Source organism: Etheostoma spectabile, chromosome 12, assembly GCF_008692095.1.
Source record: "Etheostoma spectabile isolate EspeVRDwgs_2016 chromosome 12, UIUC_Espe_1.0, whole genome shotgun sequence".
In the NCBI taxonomy this organism is placed as follows: Eukaryota; Metazoa; Chordata; class Actinopteri; order Perciformes; family Percidae; genus Etheostoma; species Etheostoma spectabile.
Window position 1 is genome coordinate 10385698 of NC_045744.1, and position 23133 is coordinate 10408830.

The window sequence follows — 23133 nt, forward strand, 5'->3', positions numbered from 1 at the left end:
AGCTGAGCCACTGAAAGGTGTTTACACAAGAGTTAAGTAGGGTTGTCCCTAACTAAAACATTCTCAGCTGGCAAACAGTCAGTGGATATGATTTACAAATCAAGAGGTCAGCAACAACAAACCTACTGCTTCTAGAAGATATTGTTGTCATGCCAGTAAAGAAGTTTTAGGTAATTAATTTCATTCAATCATCTAGTCTGTTTTGAAATAATACATTAAAATGGTAGTATCAACCTTAGTTTTAGTTACATTTATTGGTGAAATAATCTACTGTTTCAAGCTCACTGTATATAATATGTTAATGTATGTATTTTCCAGTCATGTACCTTTATCTATTGCAATCTACTCAATCTAATACAAGTGAGGGAACAGGGTTTGCATGTTAGGGAATCTTTTCTGTGACAATAACTAAATATTTTGGTAATCTTCAAATCTTCTGCAATCAAATGCGTAGGAAGAGTAAATATTTTTCAAGAGCTGGCGTGCCAAAGCGTTCCGATTACTTGCCAGAATGATTGATAGTTTGCCAATTGATTTATGCTCTTAATATGATATTATGCAAAGTGATTAAAGGTTTTGTCTTCAGCTCTTGCGAAATCGCCTACAGTTATATTTGCGGATACATTTGCTGTCTTCATTATGAACTGCGGATGAACTCATGGTTTAGGAGAAGTGATCGCTGTGTCTCGCAAAAAGGCAAGACCAGACTGATATTTAACTTCAACAGACAATCTTTAACCAAAAATCCACCAAACATGGAGCCTTTTCTGGCAAATGATGTATTTTTGACTGATAAAATCAACACAGGTATGTATATGGGGAATATGAGTGAATTATTTTACAATTCAATGTCTGGAGCAAAACTTACAAATCTAGACAATTTGGACTATGAAACCCCGACATGCAAGGAAGCAGTGGTAGAAAAAAGTTAGAAGGTAATTTACTTAAGCAAACATAGCAATACTACAAAGTAAAAAATGCTCCACAACAAGTACAAATCCTGCATTTGAAACCTTATTTGAGTAGCTATTTAAGCAGAATGCAGTATCAAAGTATCAAAAGCAAAAGTACTTGTTATGCAACAAAAAGTACAATATAGAAAGTAGTACAAGCACATGGAAATAGTTCACTCCATATCCTACTAAATATGTCAAAGCTCAGATTTAAAAGTTCATTCTTGTTCTTGGAAACAGTAGTTGACAAAACTATTTTTACATTAGATTAGATAAAAACTTTGTTCATCCCACAATGGAGAAAATCACTTATTACAGCAGCAATAAGGTCCACTTGTGTAAATGCTTGAGTATTTGTTCTGGAGCTTTCAATCGTATCACAGGATCTTCCTCAGCAGATGGTGTTGCCCTGGTGGTGAGCTTGTTTGGCCAGATAGCCTATGTCAAAACTGTACTAAAGTGCAGTACTTAATAGGGAAATGAACTTACTTAGTTACTTTCCACTACTGCACAAAAATAAGATAACATAAGATGCAACTTTATCTCTTCAGAAAATTGTTCATTTTGTAGTAAGAATTACAGTTTTAACATTTTCTTTTTTTTTTTAGCCAATAAGGACTTCACATCCATACAGTGCAGGACATGGGCTGCATTTTCCTGCTTGTGCTGGATTATACAAATGCAGGGTTTGCCTTTCTGGAAATAAACTGTCACTGACTGATGATAAACAAGTATTTGATCACATACAGGCCAGCTGAGACTGACCTCAGTCTGCACAAACACTGACGGTATGGTGCTTGAAACGCCCACAGAGGAGAAACTGCCATGCCAATCATAAATGAACCCAACTGAGAAGATGTGTCTGTCTGGAACCTGAGAGCGAATTGTGAATCAATTCAGCCCTCTGTAGTATGTATTGCCAAATTACTCACTCTCTCTCTCTCTCTCTCTCTCTCTCTCTCTCCTCTCTCTCTCCTCTCTCTCTCTCTCTCTCTGCTGATGGGAGGAGCGCAGCGCAGCTCCTCTCTGTATAAGAAGTGTTGGACGTTCAACAAGGGATTTTACACAGCTACTCAGGAGAAACGAAATGATCTGCCCTGGAGCCGCAGCAAAATGCTGGATGGACACCTACTCCTGGGATGGTTATCGTTCACTGTCATAGTGTTTCTTCTCAACTTGCCTGGACCAACTGCAGCATATTTCGGGTAAGGACTGACAGACACAGCCAGCAGACCCATGATGCTGCTTTCATTGATTTGATTGGTTCCTGAAATACAAAGCAGGTAACAACTTTGTTCCTACTTTAAACGTAGGCTACTAAAACTTTTTTTTAACGCAATTTTATCTGGAGCAAAAACAACATTTGATTTGTTCTATGAGTTGTTGCATTGATATCCACGGGTCAGTGAGATGTCATTTGGCGGCGGTTGAGCAGCGCTCAGCGGCCTCGCAGCTGGAGGCTGCAACAGGTTGTCTGCACATGATTTGGCCTCACTAAAGCTTCTGACAATTTAAAAAGAAATGTGACAAGCAGGGTCAGCTCTTAGCAAGCCCATAAACACAGCATCTATTATAGGAAAATGCTGTAATGTTGGCCAAGGAGAGTTCACCCCATTCTTACCCTGACAATTGAGCCAGCGCCCACTGTAAAGTAACCCCTGGCACGTTTGAATGGCAGGTAGCGGTCGAGTGATTATTTTGTTGAAACACTTGTAAAATCATATCGACTCTGAAAACAGCCGCGGAGCGAAAGGTGAGTGTTTATGCCTCAGACTCCACAGCTGGTAACAATAAAGCAATCTGACTGACTGAACTGGTGGCCGAAATGTCTGCTCAGCTTGCACAGAAAATTCCCCCATCCAGCATAAACATCACACAACTCTGGCAGGGTTTTTTTTTTTCTTCCTGCTGCCTGCATCAACTTTAAACAACACTTGGAACACGTGTTAGGAAATTAATCAGACAAATTAAGCTTTTCATGAATCATGTCCTATAGACAATAATGTTTAATTTACAAAAAGGTGCATATTTCAAAGTAATTCCCAGGGAACGCCTTGGATTATAGGTGTAGCCCACTGTGACCTCCACTTCAGAGTGCCTACTAAGGCACTGAACTCCAGTTTGCATACTCACAGGAACTGCACTCATAGCTTTTTCTTAAGTTACAGAAGAGCATTAACCCCACAGGGAAGCCAAGGTTGTTCAAATGAGGTCAGCATGTCAGGTGGAAGAGCAGCCATGTTTCACCTGCAACTGAAGAGTTTTTATCCAACACATAATCTTTAAAAACTGACAGAACAAAATGTACCAAGGTGGCACGTCACACTAAAGAGAAGCAAGATCTGGGCGCTTTTCCATAGTATCTAATATCTGTGTTGATGGGTGTTGTTAGTGCTCCCCTTGGCTGCAAACAGTGCAGACGTGCACAGAGACAAATGTCGACTGTAGACTGTGGAGACACTTGAAGCCTCTCAGCAGAGTCAAATGTATAGTTCTGTAGACATGGGTGTTGTGCAGGATCCAGGAGTGTTAGATGATCTGGGAACAGGAAGTGTCCCCTCAGGGCCCGTTAGACTCGTGTGATAGACCTGTCTACCTGTTGAAGTGAGTTTTAGCTTCTCCTAGGTGTATAGGCTATCGTCTCAAGGTAAGGTATGTGGGTATAAAATAATAAGTTATGTCGGTGTAGTAGTAATTTTGGGAGTACCAAGTCATTTTTGAGATATCAAACTGTCTGAATAAAACTTATTGTTGTGATTTACAGACAGTTTTTCACATGCCTGGTTAAATATTGTTCTCTTGGTTGCTGGACCTTAGAGTACTCATGTAAGTGATGTAAACATGCTGTATGACATCTGTAATAGCTCTGTATGATGGAAATATCTTGGCCCTTCTCAGTACGTCATTATCTGTAATGCTCATGAACATATCAAGTATTTTGTCTTTGGTTTCAGCTCCAAAGTTGCATAAAAAATACAAATGTAACCCTGCACTCTGTTTCTGTCTCCCTCCCTTGGCAGGCAGTATGTATTAAGGCTGACGTGCCAAATTGGCACTCACATCAACCTTAATGGTCCTAATGGCAATGCATATTTACTTATTCAGTTAGTACTTGTTTTCAATTCCCTCTGTCAGTCTGTTTTTTATCTGTGGCCTGTGTAGTGCAGCGAGACATGTGGTATTACGATACTGCAGATTTATTATTCCACGGCTCAGTGAGGAGGGAATATGAATGAGCGTCAGTGAAGTATTTAGCCCTGCAGCTGAGGAACATGAAACATACTAAAAAAAACCTGCACAGGTGACACAGATACAAAATGTGACTGCCCTGTGTCCAACTTCCCAGAAACTCAACACAGGTGACACTCCAGCACAGTCTAGCTCGGCTTTGACTGTGGGACACACTAGGACAAACCTGTTCAAATAAATATTCCATGAGCACGAGGCATCCTAGGGCCTCTTGAGTACTGATTTACTCAAAATAGAGGGTCAATGTTGCATACCCAATTTCCAGAGTGCGGTGGAGCGTAAGTGTAACATAAACACAATCTCTCCTGCCCATAGTCTGCGCAGTCGAGGGTGGGGTGGGATTCCTGGCGTAGTCAAGCACCCGCTTAAATTGTCATCCTTTGCCACAAGAATGTGAGCACTCATTTTCTTTTCCTCAGCCTGTTGTGGCAGGTGCTGGTTCTGCTTAATCCGTTATCATTAGAGTTTGAATCAGAGATGTATGCTGAGCTTTCATTACTTGATTTGATAGGTTGCAGCACCTTGATGAAATATTGTGTAAACTGTCAGAGAAGGAAGTAATTTGTTTGCGCAGTTGACCCTGTCAGGGCTCAGAGGGCTCTCTGAGACGACTGTTGGTTTAAATTTGAGTTTTTGCAAAAGGCATGCCATTCAGTGGTCTTGTAAACTGCGCTGAATGCGAGTCCTAACACTGAGTCAAGAGTTTGTTTTTATTTAGTTCATGTGCGACATATACAGGAAGGCAGCCCACAGTCATGCAACTGGGATTAACCAATCACAGAGGCACCGCAGCATTCGGAAGAAGCAAATATAGTGGTTGCCTTTGCTTGCTGTTTAATCACTGCAATATCCTTAAACACTCTATCGTCATTTAGTTCCTGAACGGAGCTGATGCAGAAGGCATTATTGTTTTCAGCGCTCCATCAAGTGAGGCAGAATGCCAAAAACAACAGGATAACAAATGGGATGTGTGTAAATTTACTGTGGAGGAGGGATTTTTTCAGTTTGCAGCTGTAAAAGGTTTTTATCACTGTGTTGAATTAGTTCCTGGTGTGTATCAAACGGTGTGTGCTTTCAATTTTAAAGAAGCCACATTTCTTTCACACAGAAATGTTACAAGTTGTTTTTGAAAAGGCTCCATGTGAGTTTTCTTTGGTTCCCTTCTCTTTCTTCCCTTCCGTTTTTTGGTTTGCCTGCCTCATGTGCGTGCCGGCATCCCTGCGGTGGTTTGTGGGGAGCTGCTGGGTGATTACCACTCATTAGAAGCAGCAGAGTTAGTGTGGGCTCAGGGTGGTGATGCCTGGCAGACAGTGGTGGCGGGCGTCTCATTACCCGGCCTTAAGGACTGATTAGCCCTGACGCGCAGCAGGGCGGGGAGCACCGTTGATAGAGGGATTTCCCAACTTCATAGGATATCCTGTGGCTACAGCCACACCTCAAAGGGTATCACTTTACTGTGAGCCAAGAAGATAGGATTCTCTCAGCACTGGCGCTGTGACCATGTAGCGTGGTGAGATCATGCAAACCTGGAGGCTTAGATAACAGACTGCATGGCCTCTGAAAAGAGAGAGCTTTGTTTTCTTTTTATTTCTCTTTGATAAATCTGGATTTGAGCTAGGCTGTGCTTTGAGTGCTCTGCTCTGTAACGTCCCTGTGGAAAGGCCTGCTATGCCAGTGGATGCCACAGGGCGGTGCAGCGCCTTCTGGGAGTGCGCAACCATGGTCCTCAATCAGCACTTTGTAACCTTTTTGTGTAACAGTAGGAGAGGGGGAAATGATAAAAACATAAAATGTAAAGGCAGCCAAGTCTGGGAAAAAATAATTTAGGAAAAGGAAATAGTTCTACTCATGCTTAGTTGTGGTCAACCTGCATGACATGTACAATGTGTCTTTCAACTAACAAAGCAAAAAATCCCCTTTCTGCACAGAATATCATGTCTTCTCTAAACTAAATAATGCATTGTCTTACTGTTTATTTAACAGGTTGAATTGTCAAAATTTGCAGAGTAGTACACACCTTTTTGTTATGGAGGTTTCGGTGGTGTTTGTAGTGGGTTGTCATGGGGCTCATGCTGTATTACAACATGGTTGTTATGAATATTTTTTAAGATTGTATGGTTTGGTTAGGCTTTTAAAATTTGTTTGGCCTGCTCACATCACACTTACAGTTCTGGTGTCAGCAGCATGCCGGGGAGACCGCAGCTAAGACATATTTGATTTTAAAAGGACTGTCCCAACAGTCAGCTGTGCACTTCATTGGTGGATAGTGAGAAGATATGGGAAGGAAAGTCTTATTGGTAACGCATGATTATCTTTGCAGATGGAGCTGGAGACATGGGCAATTTGCAAAACAGGAAAACTAATATAAACTCAAGATACTTTTAGTGGTCAGTCATTGAGGAGATGCTGCTAGTTAGTGTGACCACTATGTCCTGTGTTTTCCATCCTTGACCACAAGTGTTTTCTCTGCCTGGTTTGTGGGGATAAAAGAGACACGGCACTTTATATACCTGCCAAGATAAGTAGATTGACAAACCCTAAATAAGGCTTTGGCCTTTTAGAGATATCTCTGCAATTGCCATGTCTAACATTGTTTTATTATTATTTTTACTCAATTTAATTTTCACAATTTAATGTCATGCACCTATTTGCAAGATTAATAATTTAACAAAGGATGAAAGGAATTTGTCCATATCATTTCAAACAGCAGGGTTAGACTTTCACTGCACTTTATCAGGACGTACATCTTGCATAAACACAATCATTTAGAAGCCTGACCTGACATGCACTCAGATACTTGACTCAAATGGTGTGTTTGCAAAGTGGGTGTTAGTACATAGACTAAGGTTTGCCCTAAAAGACATATTTATTCATAAAGCCTGAGCTTTAGTTTGAGAATGGACACAGTCAGACGTACATGAATGGGCCTCGGCATGGCAGGCAAACTGTGCTGTGATTAACCCTGAAGTAGATTAGTTCACATTAAAATGGTCCATTTGCATGACTTTCAACTGGTTGCTGCTGCTTTAATCATCAGTCAGTTGTCAAGAGTCAAACCTTTTCACTCCAGGCGATAAATTAACTGTGTGGACATGCACAAACACTCATGCTTCTGGGTAATATTTGTCAGGCGAGGAAAATTAACAACACTTTCCGTCTTTAACTTTGAAATCACTGTCATGATGCAAAATTAATTCCAGTCCAGACAATAAAGTACCATACTGTATTGTACAACAAGTGTTCAAACTTCAATATTTCAGATTAAAAACAATAGCATGATGCATTTTTGGTTTAGCATGTGGGTTCTGTGGGCCTTTAGGAACAAAAGTAATCATTCAGTAGTAAGAGCAAATAACCGTTAATTAACTCAGCCACTTGTAATTACTGAGGCATGACTGAATCAAAACAGCAACTGTTTTGTTTTGGATTGTGCGGTTTGACTTTGCATGCTCGGTTTATTCACAGTAGTGCTTTTGCCCAGTATAAAAGGAATGAACAAACCTGATATTTCCAGTCTCTGCACACTTAAATGTAAATATCTTCTCTATAGGTTATAGTCAAACTGTTTTGCTCTCTCACTAAATTACCATAGTCAGAACCTTGTGTCTGCATGTGCAAAGCGGTGAAAGCCAAATACAGTATGTGTGCTTGAACGTGTTTGGTGCGTCGGTGCGCTGGTACAGGGCTGCTCTGTGCCATGGTGTAGGCTAGAACAGGGGAGTCATGCGGACACTGCTGCGCGCCCAATCTGTGCCAGTCACACAGTGACTATAACTGAGCTGCTGACCTTAGAAGCCTTGAGTTCTCACATAGCAGTTAAACCTCTTACCATGCCCCACGCTCCCATTCCCAAACCTGGTCCTGTAGTCCTACTGCTCAGCTACCAGCGCATGCATTCACGGCTGTGGATTAAAAAATTAGGCTGAGCAGTAACGTTTCCCCCTTTTTTTTTATGAATTAAAAGACAGATATTTTTCTGGTTTAACTTTTTGTGTGGCGTGTCTGGCTTATGACCAGAAGGGACAGCAGATGATATAACATTGGGTCATATCCTGTTAAGTCATACAATATAGTTGCCACCCCCCCCCCCCCCCCCACACACACACACACACATTGTGAATAGCAGTGCTTCTATGTTGCATGACATCCCCACTACTCTGAAAGGCTCATTACTCAACTAATAATTACTTACTAAGACCCAGGACAGTACCACTTGGTTTTCAAAGTCGTTTTGTCATGTTACTGTACTGTGTCAACGCCAGATTGTTAGGAGTAGTCACAACAAGCACTGCTTTTCAACCTGTGACTAATCTTATCTTAGCCTCTTAGATAAGCGTTTACTCTTTCCTCTATCTCTGGTTTTAAGGACTTGGGGAATGAATTGTGTTGAGGAGAAAATATCTGAGTTCAGTGCAGAATTTCGTCTCTTCTGAACTTCTTGGAGGTGGACAATAGCCTGGAGACTCCTTGTACCAGAGAGTCATTTGACACTGATTCATGGGTTTCTTCAATTATTCAAGTTTAAGCTGTGGAGCACATTGTCAGCTATAGTTAGAGTGGGCCAGAGGGAAAACACCACACACATACACATTCCTACAACCTCTGGCATGGCTTGGGCTGTGATACACCAGATGGGACTTGGGCAGGGTGGTCTGAAGTTCATCCAACATTTCTGAGAAAAGCACACACTTCCCCCCTCCCCAAAAGGAGCATTTTAAACACCGTGAAGGCAGAAGGAAAAAGTTAAAAAAAGAAGAAGAGAAAAGTAGATCAGCACTGGCAAGTTTAATTTCCTACAAAAACTCAAAGTTTGATTTTTTAAAAATATGCACAGATTAATCTCAGGTGAGCGCGGTAGTTTGTCTTCATGACAGCTGAACTGTTCCTGACACATGTTCATGTCTGTCATTGTCTTGTGTAGGTTACGTTTGTAGACATCGGTGGTTTGGTCTACAGGAGGCTTTGTTTGAGCCAACAGCTGGGCGGAATGATTGGCATTCGTTTGGAGTAATTGACCAATGGGAATAGGGGAAGTTCAGAGAAGAGGGGAAAAAAGAGGAGAAGGAGGAGGGGGGTAAATTGTGATCTACGAGACACCAGACCACACAACCTGCAAGTTCAGGCTGATGGAGAAACTGCGGCTTTTGTGCTTTTTCTGCCTGAGCTCGTTCAGCCACAACTGGCTCTTGTAGGTGTTGACTTAAGGTAGTAAGTGCCTGCACGCATTTGCACACGCACGCACGCATGCACACACACACACACACTCACACAAACATACACACACCGACGTGTTTATGGTAAGGACATACACAAATGTAGCCAGCACATGTTAGCCTCGTGGAGTGAAGATGGAACTCTTTTCCATTTTCATTTGGGTAAAAACTTGGTATTTTCAAACATTTTTAGAGACTTTATTCAACATTTGAAACACCAAAAAGAGTTTTCCCTTTGGAAATTATTGACCTTGACATTGTTTTAGTACATGCTTAGAATCTTTAGGATTGGTTCACAGAAGATTGAGTATCACAATCACAGTACATCAATAAGAATGTAGAAGGGACAGCTGCCATTTCTGTTAAAGCCATTTATTGTTAGTATGCACACATTAAGAGCGATAGGAGATGATGAGGCTTGATGGTTTTTATTTTTATTTTTATCATGCACAGGGGGCCCTCACATGCTGCTTCATGTGGCTGCCAGCCAGAACAAAGGAAATGGGCGGGACTTATAGAGTAGACTATTGATTAGGAGTGAGTGACGTCAGGTGGGAATAGACCCTTAATTAGAAGTGAATGAAGTCAGGTGAGAATGGATGGATCCATGTCATGGAAGTAGGCAGAGGGTTACTTAATAGAAAAACTATATATATATATATATATATATATATATATATATATACACAAAACAATTATTTTGTTGTTAAGGAAAGAAGGGGACATTTTACAGTTAAAAAAAACTCATTACTCTCTGTTGGACATACGTTGTAATGGTGACACTGTTTGTAAATACCTTAAACATATTTTTGGGCATTTCCGTACTTCAGTTTCTTAACTTGGTTTATACAGTATATTGTCCCGTTTTATAGTCCAGCTGTGAATAGTTTTTTTTTTATTACTTATCAACTGTACATCTTTTTATTTTAAAAAGCTGGAACCAATATTTGAATGCACGAATGAATTATTTGCACTGCATTTAATAGATTATTTGTAAAGTTTTCTGTTTTGCTTTAGCATTCAGAGATTAAGCTATTCCACATGGACTGAGCCGCCTTTGTTTATATATAGTTGTGGGAGTATATGAATAACACCAGCAGTTACAATGCTACAGCATGTGTCTTTGAACCCTATACACGGAGCGGGCAATTCAATTAGGCCAAAAAAGTTAAAGTAAGAAAGACAACGCTTGCCACTATCTAAGAGTTTAGGTATTATTACACCTCCTTAACTATTTATTTACCAAACCAGTGAGAAATGAGCAGAATTACCAGCCGAGGGTCACTTCCAGGCCTGTAATGTAAAGCCAGAGAGGGAGTGATGATGGCAAAGTTTAGTACTAGTCAAGGATTTCCTTGGGGGATCGACTCCGCGCTGTGAAATGAGGCGTTTTCACTGAACCCGCTGCCTTGGAAAATGTACATAAAGTAGACGTTACGGGCAATGGGAAGTGCTGACATGTAAAGAGAAAGGACTAAACAAACTCCGGTGTTACTAAGTGAAAGACAGTGGAGGAGGCGCAGTGTGAGAGTGGGTCAGTGATGTCTGCGAGTAGTGTGTAGAGGCAAGTGTGTGAATGGAAAAAGCAAAGCTGAGCAAACATCAGCAAGAATCCCACCTCACATGGGATAATAATGAGTTTTATATGTTGGTGTTATATTCCACGTGTAATTGGTGTTGCTGTGCCAACACGTCAAACAAAAACACCTACCATTTTCAGTCGATGATGTGAAAACAGAGCTACATGTTCTTACTTTCTTATTCAGTGTGGCGGAGATACTGTGTAGGTCCTGAACATCACTTAGTCTTTAAATATGTTTGATAAGCAACTGTAAACTGTACTTTCTAATAAGGTGCCCTTTATAACGGATTTATAAGTTGTAACCAATGGCTGTATTAATGGCAGAAGATAATTCATTAGTTTTTATTGATCAGTTAATAGTTTTTGAGTTTCCAGGCAGTGAAGAATTGTATATTCTATTTTGGTATTTATGTTGTACAACTGAAAATGTTTGCTGATTAATTGAATATTTGATCAACAGAAAATCATTTTAAAAACAGATACATTGTTTATATGCTTTTGAAAGCAATAAGCCCCAAAATTAGATTTTCCTCTTTTTTAAATACTCAATTTCTTTGTTGTATATTTGTAGATTAGTGACTATCGTATAGTTGTTTGTACAAAACAAGCTGATTCAAGACTTCACCATGAGCTTTTTTTCTGTTTTAAACACCGTTCACACAACCCACTTGTAGAAACAAGTATGAGCCTGAAAATGAGTAAAATATGTCCTCTTTTAATGCCTTATCCATTGGATTACAGTCCAGGTCCACAGCAACATTTCGGTCTGGTGATATGGTTCAGTCAAAGGGATTTTTCCATTTCTGGCAACTTCAAAAACTGTTTGTATTAATGTCTTTTAACTGATCTATGTAGCTTTAATACAACATTTATTGACCCTTAATAAAGCCATGAGTTATTTATTAGTCTATATCCACGACGTTACACTTCCGGGATTGCTACGGTGCTGCAGGCTGAATGCATTTCTTTTCACAGATGTCTGTTTCCTTCCGCTTTCTTTGTGTTGGAATTTTAAACTCAGGTGGATTTTTGATGATTATTGTTGACTGCTCCTGGTAAATCCAGACAGCTAGCTAGACCAATTTGAGTTTTCTCTCGCACGACTTAAACAACTTTTGAACGTACCTTCCACCAAAACAAATTCCTTCCCAAGGCTATTTGACAGCGGCTCTCTGTGGAACTTAGCGCTGCCCATGACAATTGTGATTGGTTTTAAAAAAATGCCAATCAACCAGAGCACGTTTTTCTCCTATCCCAGAATGCTATGTGGACTAACCAGACCCTCCTCCGCAACGCTGTGGAGGATGGTCTGGAAAAGCTAGACTACAGTTTAGAAACCCTCTGTAAATGGTCCATTGTCAAAGATGGCATGTGGTTGGGTTTTTACATGTTTTATCCTAAAGGTCGTAATTGTTATGGGAAAACAAATTATTTAATTTTGACAGAAGATCTCAAGTTCAGATTTGTAATGATCTTTGTGATTCAGCCACTGTGTTGTCTTCCAATTCTCTTTTCCTCTAAGTGAGTTGAATAAGTTCATTCTTTAGCAAGCAGCAGTGTAATATTTCTTAGCAGATCACCATGTTGGAATGTGGGACCCTTTTGTGTGACAGCAGGGGTCATGGTCCTGCATTCAGTGAAAAGGATTTCTTTGATTTCTTGTTGAATTAAAGTCATCACTCTTTTTGTAATGTTGTAGAAATCAAAAAAGGGCATCCAGTAATAGATAATAGATATACACAAGAAATGGAATTAGTTTACATCTGTATACTCTCACTGACTATTTTCTGTGGAAACATGCACACAAGGTTCTTCTCTGGAGACGGGAAGTGTTTCTCCGCTCTCAAATCTCTCCCCTCCATGCTTTGCCTCTGGGCTGTCTGTGAAATTAGCTAGAAATATGCCTTTGTGTAAAAAAGCCACAGAGACAGTAGCGCTGAGATCAGTCTCATGTCATCTTTGGCCTCCCTCCAGCTGCGCTCAGACCATCTTTTTGTCTCAGACAGGCGGACGTCACACAGACAGTTGAGGCCTGTCACTCTAATGGTCTCTTGTTTTTGCAGGCATGTGGGCTTTTGGAAGATTTCACGCTGATACGTGTAACTATGCATGCCTTAACGAGGAATCTGCACGTCAGATTGGTGGTATTGAGTAAATTAAGACCACCATTTGATTGTTGAATCTCTTTGCTAATCTATATGTATTTATAGTAAACATTTAATTCCAATTTTATTTTAATATTGCAGAAATACGCAGTAGTAAACTGCTTCCTGGTGTAGTGTGAATTTGAAATACATCTTAAAGTTGACATGATTCTTAATTCACCACTGGTATTTTAAATGGACTTAGGCAGGCACCCCATGTGGCACCTACATTCAATTCCTGACTCCTTGCTTGCCATAAAAATGTTGCGGAACGGTTGTCAGTTGTATGTAACATACTGGGTCAGTTGAAATTGTTTGTTTTGGCACTTTGATGTATGTTTCCTTTGCAATGTTAACAAATTGTGGAACAAACAAGAGGAAAATATTCACAGCGAGACAGTTCTTGTGCACTGTGCATGCTTCACTCTGTACGCCTCAAACCATACATCTTTATACTCTCTAAGTGTGTTGGGAGAGCAATCTCTGTCAAGACACAGCTTGCCAGGTTTCCATTTGAAAAGTCATAGCTGTCAGACAAGGTAAGGAAAGGCAAACACACTTCTTAAAAAGGAAATCATTTGACCCAATCAGAAAGCAAATCCTGATGCCTCTTTTTTTAATTTGACTGCTCTGATTTTAAACAAGGCCATGAATGCTCAGTAAAGACAATATCATATAGCATATGTGAACTATTAAGTCCATTGGTATGAAACCGAAGACTCAAGGGAAAACATTTCAGTCAGTTATTGGACTTATTAAAACAAATCTCTTGTTGAAGAACTCCTGTGACCTTCTGCTAGAGGCTGAAGTGAATATGAGTGGTGACAGAATCTTCTCCGAAAAACAATAATGAAGTCAAAAATTTAAGTAATGTAGGTCACCGATCAACACTCCTGCTCCATTAACTAAAGCAGTGTGGACATCCAGCATGTGCTCTGTACCTTTTTACAAAAAATATTGCAGAATCATTTCTGTTAGACTGATCCATTAGGTTACTCTTCACAGTCTTATAGTTGGACTTTTATTAATTGATTTAACTTTTCCGTGCAAGAAGGGATGGACAACAATACATGATTGATCACGGGTGTCATGTGGTGTTCTGTCGAGACATTCATATACTAAACTCTGTCCTTTAAATCATTGTTTTTGGTCACTTTTTTACAAAGATGGAAATATAACACTTCATTTTCCAGTGAAATCAAAAAGTAGTTGTGCATTTTATTAGGGCAGCATTAGGCGAGGTGTCAATCCATTTACGAATGTGTCCTTTTAATGTCCAAAGTCCGGCTGTGAAGGCACGTTGGTCAGAAGACTTGTGCTTTTGTGAGTTCTGTAAATCCATTTATTCTTCAGTTTCACTTAAAGGGTGTAAAGGAGGCCAGAAATTCCACATAATGAACAACTACGGTGCCAATCCTGTCAGTTGGTGTGACCAAAATGGTCACAGGCTGACAGTCATGTCCCCTGTGTGTGTTTATGAAAGTAATGCTCTACTCTCCCCATCACAACCTCAGAACCCTGGTCGTTGGTTTTGCCAGCTATGTGGCAGTCCCTGCTTTGTGTGTTTTATATACGCTTCCCTTAAATAAACTGATGAAAGGAGTTCAAGTCTACCACATGTTCTCCATACCATGTTTAGAACTGAAACTTCTGCTTGTTATATTTAGTTATATTTCATTTTTGTTAGGGAACATCTATAATGAGAGAGTAAATCCTGCAGTGTGATCATGTTTAAATCTATAAAACGCTGCCCCCCCCCTGCTCGGGATATGATATAAACATTAAACCAAGTATCCGCTGGCTACTGTTTCAAATGTACAGTATGACTGTCAGGTTCACTACATGCCGTTGTTTAAAATATGTCTCCATACTGTGACTTCATTAGTGTGTGAGGTCTAAAACGGGGACAAAACGGTGTGAGGAACTTCTTATGTAAAGAAAGAACTCTTCCACCTTTGCAGAGAATTTACTCTATACACAGACACGCCTGTGCTGGAGGTTGATCTCAATCTCCAGCAAATGTTGAATTCCCCAGAACATTAACCAGCGAACAGCTGAATTCATTTGAACATTAACCAAACTTTTGAGCATTATATGCCCCAGCTACGCTTCCTTTGCTGTTTGTGTAGTATATCTTTGCAACTCTTTCTGTTTATCCAAGAAGGTCAGCATCCTGTGTTTTATTGGAACCTTTTATCAAGATGAATCCACTCCCTCTCGCTGTGCTGTTTTAACTGACCTGAGTGTTTCTGTGATCTTTCCTCTAGGTTGACAGGTAATGAACCGTTGTCTATCCTGCCACTGAACTCTCTACCAGAGGAGAACGTGGGCAGGGCCCACTACAAGCTCTGCGACCGGCTCAAACTGGAGAAGAAGCAGCGCAGGATGTGCAGACGAGACCCGGGTGTGGCTGAGACCCTGAGAGAGGCCATCACCATGAGCGCTTTAGAATGCCAGTATCAATTCCGCTTTGAGAGATGGAACTGCACCTTAGAGGGGCGCCACCGAGCCAATATATTAAAGAGAGGTATGGGATTTAATTTTCTTTTTTTATTAACAGACCTGGTATCTCCCCTTAATATTACACACTTAAGAAGGCATCTGAAGAATATGTGTATTTTACTCCCCTGTGGTAAAAATTGAAAATGAAAATTATTATTAAAGGAGCTCTCTGCTAGAATTTGGTGCACCACACTCCGTTTCCATTTTCCTGCCTCTCATTTGTCACTTTGTCATTTGGGCTTTTCCAGGGTTTAAAGAGACAGCCTTCTTGTATGCCATCTCCTCGGCAGGCCTAACCCATGCGCTGGCCAAAGCTTGCAGCGCAGGACGCATGGAGCGCTGCACGTGTGATGAGGCCCCGGACCTTGAGAACCGTAAGGCGTGGCAGTGGGGAGGCTGCGGAGACAACCTCAAATACGCAAACAAGTTTGTCAAGGACTTCCTGGGCAAACGCTCCAACAAGGACCTGCGCGCACGTGTGGACATGCACAACACAAATGTGGGCATGAAGGTAAGAGTGAGAAGATGGCGATGGATTATTTATGGGGCACTGGACTAAGTTTACGTATCAGTCATTCTACTAATAATGAGAGGTACTACACAGCCCATGAAAACCATTATTTAATGTCTTCTGTGGTTCTGGCGGTATCTTACTAAAAAACTGAATATCATTTAACTTACATCACTTTTACTTAAAGCTGCTTTAATAAATATTTTTACATCATCAATGAATCAAACTTGTACTGTATGGTTAATCTAAAAGGCATCACTCATAATCGCAAAACCAGGGACGAAAAGTTAAAATATCTCACCCTCTGCTACATCCATTTTGACCGCTCTTGCTTTAATCTGTCTCTGTAATCTATTGTGAATCCCAAAACTTTAAGGGCGTGCAAAACTAAATTGTTGGAATGACCCTCTCTATTTTGCCATTCACTGCTTCATTGATTATCATGTTGCTTGTCTGTGACAGCAACAGCAACAGCATTTTATTAGCTAATAATTTGTGTAACACATTAAACGGTGATTTAGGGACTCAGTGATGTTGCATTTTAGGGAGTAACATTTAAAGGAAAGAAAAAGTAAATTACACAATCATTTTATAGCAGTATCTTTACACCAACTGTCATCTTAATGTGCCTTTTAATTAAAGTAATAATTTCAACCATTTGAAAGCAAAATTTATGTTGAGGCCAACCAGGACACACTCATCAAGAAAACTGTTTGAATGGGGTCAGTGTTCATTAGGAGTCACAGATTGTATTTAAACTGAAATGTTGAATGTTGCTCAATTGAATCAGTTACATGGTGGGAAAACTGTGATAATATAATACAGGTTGAGTTCTGTGCAATAATGTAGACAAACAGCAACATGAAGTGCCAAGTTATGTGCGCCTTTTCCCGGATATACTGTACTACCATATCTTTGGTTTTGCTTTTGTGATGCTGGAGTTTAAACATTAGAGCTGGTAAATGACTGCTGTCCCAGACAAAACACACTAATCAAGTACACAGTTTGAATGACCAAAGAGGAATTTAATACAACCGCAGATAGTTTCATGCATCTCCAAGAAACCTGAAGAAAAGAACCTGATTAAAGTAATTGCCACTGTAAATTTGGTGAAATCTAAAAGTGCTCATTAGTCAATATTTGGTTTTCTCTCCAAGATTAGATAGGCAGCGACTCACATTGTTGCTCTGGCACAATTCGGCAATTGTTTGTGGTGAGCAAATGTGGGCTTTTCATCTTGGAAGTGTTTTTAATAGTAAAATAAAATAGAGGGAATGTTCTTAATCTGTCAAGCCAAAACAAACTTAAGGTTTGGAATATGTTGCTTTTACTCTGCTTTTCTCATATTGTAGCCGTTTTCATTTTGGTTTCAACATGAATTATAGTAGAGGCACACTTCCCAAATGTTAGCAGACACAAACCTCTCCCAAAAGACCAATGCAGGCTCTTCCTTTTCAGCTTGGCTCTCCAAAATCCAATCTCTCAGGAGATTTAATTTGTGAAAAAAGATTTACAACATTGTTTTTGCTCTTTTTTGTGATCTGCACATGTAGTGAGGTATACCGCAGTCTTTCGAGATGAATTCCCATACAGGACAGAGCTGGAATGTGCTAGCCTCTGCATCCCCAAAGCATTTAAAAGCTGACCTATCAAATTTTCTTGACCTGCTGGTGTGATGAATATGCACTTCCTGTTCCCCGATCTCTTTCACAGTCTGAGAAAAGAACTGTATATGCTATCCAAACTAAGACAATGTGTTATTGTCAATGATTTTCGCACATGCACTGCTTTTACTTTGTGGTCGATGCTGAAGTGAACTTTGGCTGACCGTGGAGAGGTCAAGTGTTTGTGGTTACGTTTGCTGACGATTTCCATGTTTCGATTGCATTTATGAACAATTTTCTGTAGAGAGAACTTTCTTTACTTTTTTAACTTTTTGCATGATTTATTCTCTGGGTAGTGACATAAATACAACACTAGAAGATTGAGACGATCACGTCTGGGTTTTGAAAATAGATTTACAGTTAAAGAATAGTGCCCAGCATCTAGATACGCCGTCTCTTTCCCATGGGTGTCTGAATGGATTGTCTATTTGAGAGTGCTTCTCTAAGCAGTAACCTTCCCTTACTTATCATGATAACAGTCATTGAGTTTGATGTTGTCATCCGTGGTTATCTAAAACAAAATCAATCTTTCCATCAGCTAATATTCTTTTGCTCTTTAATTCAAAGGTTTAGACAAAGTGTAATATTGTTCTCCTTCTGAACTATGTTAATCATGGTTCACATGCAATATGTGAAGCCTCTGTTTTCCCCTTTTTATTATATCAGAGAGAGCGGTGAACGTAATATTTTTCCACAGTGTGTTACATTCCTCCCAAACCACTGCACTCCACCCTCATCATCTAATTGTGTGCATATTTGGGTAATCTTGGCTCTTTGAAATACTGCTTACTAAATACAGGCTCATTAAATGACATAGCTTTCATCACATGTCTTTAATGTTTCGTGGCAGTTAACAGTATTTCATTGTCTCTTCCCCAGGTAATCAAGGCCGGAGTGGAGACCACTTGCAAATGCCACGGTGTCTCCGGCTCCTGCACCGTCCAGACCTGCTGGAGGCAGCTCCTGCCCTTCCACGAGATCGGCAAGCAGTTGAAGCAACGCTATGAGACCTCCATTAAGGTCGGCAGCTCAACCAACGAGGCCACGGGGGAGGGAGAGATCTCTACAGGCCGGAGCCAGCAGCAACAGCAGCAGCAGCAGCAACAACAGCAGCAGCAGCAACAGCAGCAGCAACAGCCCGTGCCTGGCCTGAATGATCAGATCCCTCGCACTATGGACTTGCTGCACATTGAGGACTCGCCCAGTTTCTGTAGACCCAGCAAGTACTCGTCGGGCACGGCAGCCCGTAAGTGCTACAAGGACAAGAACTGCGATGCAATCTGCTGCGGGCGAGGCCATAACACTCAAAGTAGGGAGGTGACCCGGCCCTGCCAGTGCCAAGTGCGCTGGTGCTGCTACGTTGAATGCAAGCAGTGCACACAGAGGGAGGAGGTCTACACCTGCAAAGGGTAAACCAGTGACCTGTCAGCCCCTACGATCAGTGGAGAAGGAAAGATGGTCGTGTTGAAGAGGAGTGGTTGTGGATTTTGCTTCCACTGTCGGAACAGTGTTCTGCATACAAAAGAGGAGTGAGCTGATGGAGGAGCAATAAGCACTTTGAGGGATTTCTGTGGGTTGTGTTTCAGAGATCTTGTGGCCCCCACGTCTGGGGTTTGCAGATAAAATAAACCTTGTCAGACAACTGGGTCAACATCTCAAGCCTTTTTTTTTTTTTTTGAATCACGGCTTTGCCTTGAAGAAAGATGCTTTTAATATTTTAATTTTTTAAAATCCAATTGCATCTTTTCAAAAGAAAACAGAGATTAGTGTCCAGCTAATGAAGATCCAACACGAGGACAGTAACACCAACAGACTGGTTTCTGGGGTCTTGCCCAAAGAAGAATAGTGTGTGTGCTTGTTTGTCAATCTTTACATGTGTGTTTGTGCGTGAGCATGTGATAGATAGTGTGGGGGGAGGGGGGTTGGAATGACGACTTTTATGGCGATAAAAACCATATTCAGAGACTGTTGAAAAAAAAAAAAAAAAAAAAGACAGGGTGTAAGATTTACTCTACACGCACATATTACACTCACACACATTGTGTGCTTGCATATGTATGTACATAAATTCAGTTATATTGTAATGATATTATACAAGCCACTTATCTAACTATGTTAAAACAAACCACTAACCACACAAATGTTTTATTGTTTGTGTGCTCTCGCTCATTTTTCTTCCTGATTCATGTTGACAAGGCCATTTGGAAAGCAGAACACTTGTGTCCGTTGTCTTGCTGTGGATAATTTATAAATCCTTTGGGACTACTCCTTCACAGGAAAAATAATCTCTTTTTTTCTTTTTCTTTTTTTTTCTTTTTTTTTTAATATAATATGAAGCTGTTAGTAATTGCATTAACAGAAAATAACCAGTCAGTTTAGGCTATTCTTGGCCTTGAGCAAACCAGTGTTCAGGAAATAACTTAAACCACTATAACTATTTGGAAAGAAATAGTGTAAAGACAAGAAAATCCAAGATGGAAATGACAGTGGCATTAATATTAAAGCCAACAACATTGCAACAGGTGACTCACACTAGAAATTGCGGAGCTCTTCGGAGCTTAAATCTACTTTATTTTTGTTTGTTTAACTTTTAATACTTTTAAGTTGTAAAGAAAACTGGGGAGAACTGGAGGAATGTAGCCCCCTACCATTTCACATCCTGCTTTCCTCTTCAGCTGCCACAATTTGATTGAGCCATATTGAACATATGTAGACATGCAGCATGCATGTACAGTGGGAGTTGCATCTGTCAGTCCAAACAGTATGGAGGCAACTGAGACGGAAATCTAACTTGACGGGTCTGCAGAGTTGTTCAAGTGAAATTGAATGTGTAAGTCTCACGGCTAATAAAAATATATTTTATAAGACTAATATTTGTTTAATGTTCAGCAAATTGAATTGGGGTTTTGCAAATTAGCTCTCTTCATTCAAAAGTCAGTGAAGTTGTTATAATACATGAGTTAATTAGCATTTTTATTTTGTTGCTTGGCACAAAGTAACATAGTTGACACAATGCAGCATACTAAACCCTGCCATGCACCTACAGTGACAGTTTAAAGGAAATGTTTTGGAATATACTCATATTCACTTTCTTGCCAAGAGTTAGATGATTGATACTGCTCTCATGTGTAAAGCTACAGCTAGCCAGTTAGCTTAGTTTAGCATAAAGACTAGAAACATGAAAAATAACATGCTAATCAGTGAGCTTTAGAGATGGTTGTAGGCAAATTGTGTTACCTGTCAGTGTGCACATAGCCGGGCTAGCTGTATCTCCGTTTCCAGGCTTTGTGGTAAGCAAAGTTAACTGGCCGTTGGCTGTAGTTTCATATTTACCAGACAGATATGAGAGTGGCATTGATCTTCTCATCTAATGCCTCTGAACACAAAAAAAACAATGCAGACAATAATACTTTATTGTGTTCTCTGCACCCAGCTTCTGGAAACATTATGTTATAAACTATAAGATACGACTTGTTTTAGATTGGTGTGAATTTAACTACTGAGTGAGGGACCCAGCTTTGTATTATAGCGTCAATCACGCACTGAAGCCCAAAATCCCTTTAAAGTATTTTAAGATCTGTATTTATGGATACAGTGCAGTGCAGATATTTTTTTTTTTATAATTGTAAATAGCAAAGGTTTCTTCTCCTGTGGTATAGAGACAAAAGTGAGGCACATGTTCAACTCTCACAAGCAATTGAAACAGAAATTGGTAGCATTGACTAACTTAAGACATTTGTGGAAACAGCACACAGATGCTGTAACAAGATGGTTACAGATTGTAATCAGCGATGCAGCAACATGCCAAACATCCCTAAAAGTGGCTTTTACCTTTTAAGAGATGGTTTAGTCTTTAAAGTTGATTAACACAATATTTGAAGTTAAAGCACCCTCCTTGACAGCAGTATCATGCTTTAGGAAGAAAGCCTTGCATGGGTTATTTGTCCCAAGGAGATGAATTCCAAGCATTTTGATATGAGAAGGCAAGCCAAATAAAGACTGGTCAAAACATATACATAGAACTTTGCACGCTACATGGAAACCATAATAGCTATGCTGAGACCTGAAGCATAAATGCCTGCTTCCCACAGCTTTTGGAGTGTGCGTTACACACACACACACACAAACACACACACAAACACACACACACACACACACACCACACACACACACACACACACACACACACACACACACCTCAGCCCAAACACACTGATGTTCTCTACTATTGAGTGGTTTTAAAACAGGCATGACAGGAATACCAAATGCACACCAAGTGCATTTTTGTTTGTTTATAGATTGTACATAGACCTAAAAATTTCTCCCAAGAAAGAGAAGCATGATGCAGCAGCCAGTTGGTTTTTAGATGTCACAGTCATCCATATTCTCAAATCTAACACTCTGCACTGTGGAGTCGTCAGTGGATCATGTACAAAATTCTGTTTTGTAGAAAAAAATAAAGATAAATTATTTTTAAATATATTATGAGCATGTGTTTAGTGTAAATAACGTCAAAGTCTAAATTGATTTTATATCCTGTATTTTTTACTTTGTTTTTCTTTTGGGTGTTTGTTCCTTTTTGGGGTGAAGGCTTTGAGAAGCAGTGTATACTTCAACATATTTAATTTCATATCTCACTGTTCATCTAAGCACTAACAAATCCTAACGAATTTAGAATCAACTCACCTTTAGCTGTCTTTTATACATGCGCAGGATCATGACACATTTTTGAGGGTATTCAAACAAAATCACAGTCATCAACAATATTCTTTATAGGATTTAATCTGTTTGTATAATCGACTATTTTTGTGAAAAGACTTTGTAATGTTGGTTATCACCATACGATGTGCTATAAACTCATGATTGCATCAGCATGGACTAGTTCATACTCACATGTGGATCACTTTACATGTACATGTACTTTTTGTTAGGATTTGTGCTGTGCTTGTAAAACAAAGATAAAACACATCAACCATGTATTGCCCTTTGTGATGATGCTACACCAACAAAGCTTTGTCCATGTTCACTTATTAATGTCTTATGGGATCCCTAAATTATTTTCCTCTACCTCATGTGTATAGCTTGTAGGTATAAACAGATCACAAATGACTGGTAAGAATGTATTTAAGTTATTTAACATCTTTGTATAACAAAGGCGAAAAAAATCTGAAATAATAAATGAATTTTTAAATTATTTCATGTGGGGTTTCATTCTTTAGTGGTGCTTAGAGCATTTATTTTAATCAGTTGTTTACTATAAAGGAAATGATAATCTTGAAATAATCTATAATCGTTTCACAATAATCTTATATTAG

General features: G+C 39.9%; 1 protein-coding gene across 1 annotated transcript; it reads left to right on the forward strand.

The window, feature by feature from the left end:
- Positions 1-1980: 1980 nt before the first annotated feature.
- On the forward strand, positions 1981-22795 carry wnt9a (wingless-type MMTV integration site family, member 9A). Its single transcript, XM_032532101.1, has 4 exons — positions 1981-2158; positions 15409-15668; positions 15892-16154; positions 18698-22795. The coding sequence occupies exons 1-4, from the start codon at positions 2067-2069 to the stop codon at positions 19229-19231; spliced, it is 1149 nt and encodes a 382-aa protein (XP_032387992.1). The 5' UTR covers positions 1981-2066; the 3' UTR covers positions 19232-22795.
- The last annotated feature ends 338 nt before the right edge of the window (positions 22796-23133 follow it).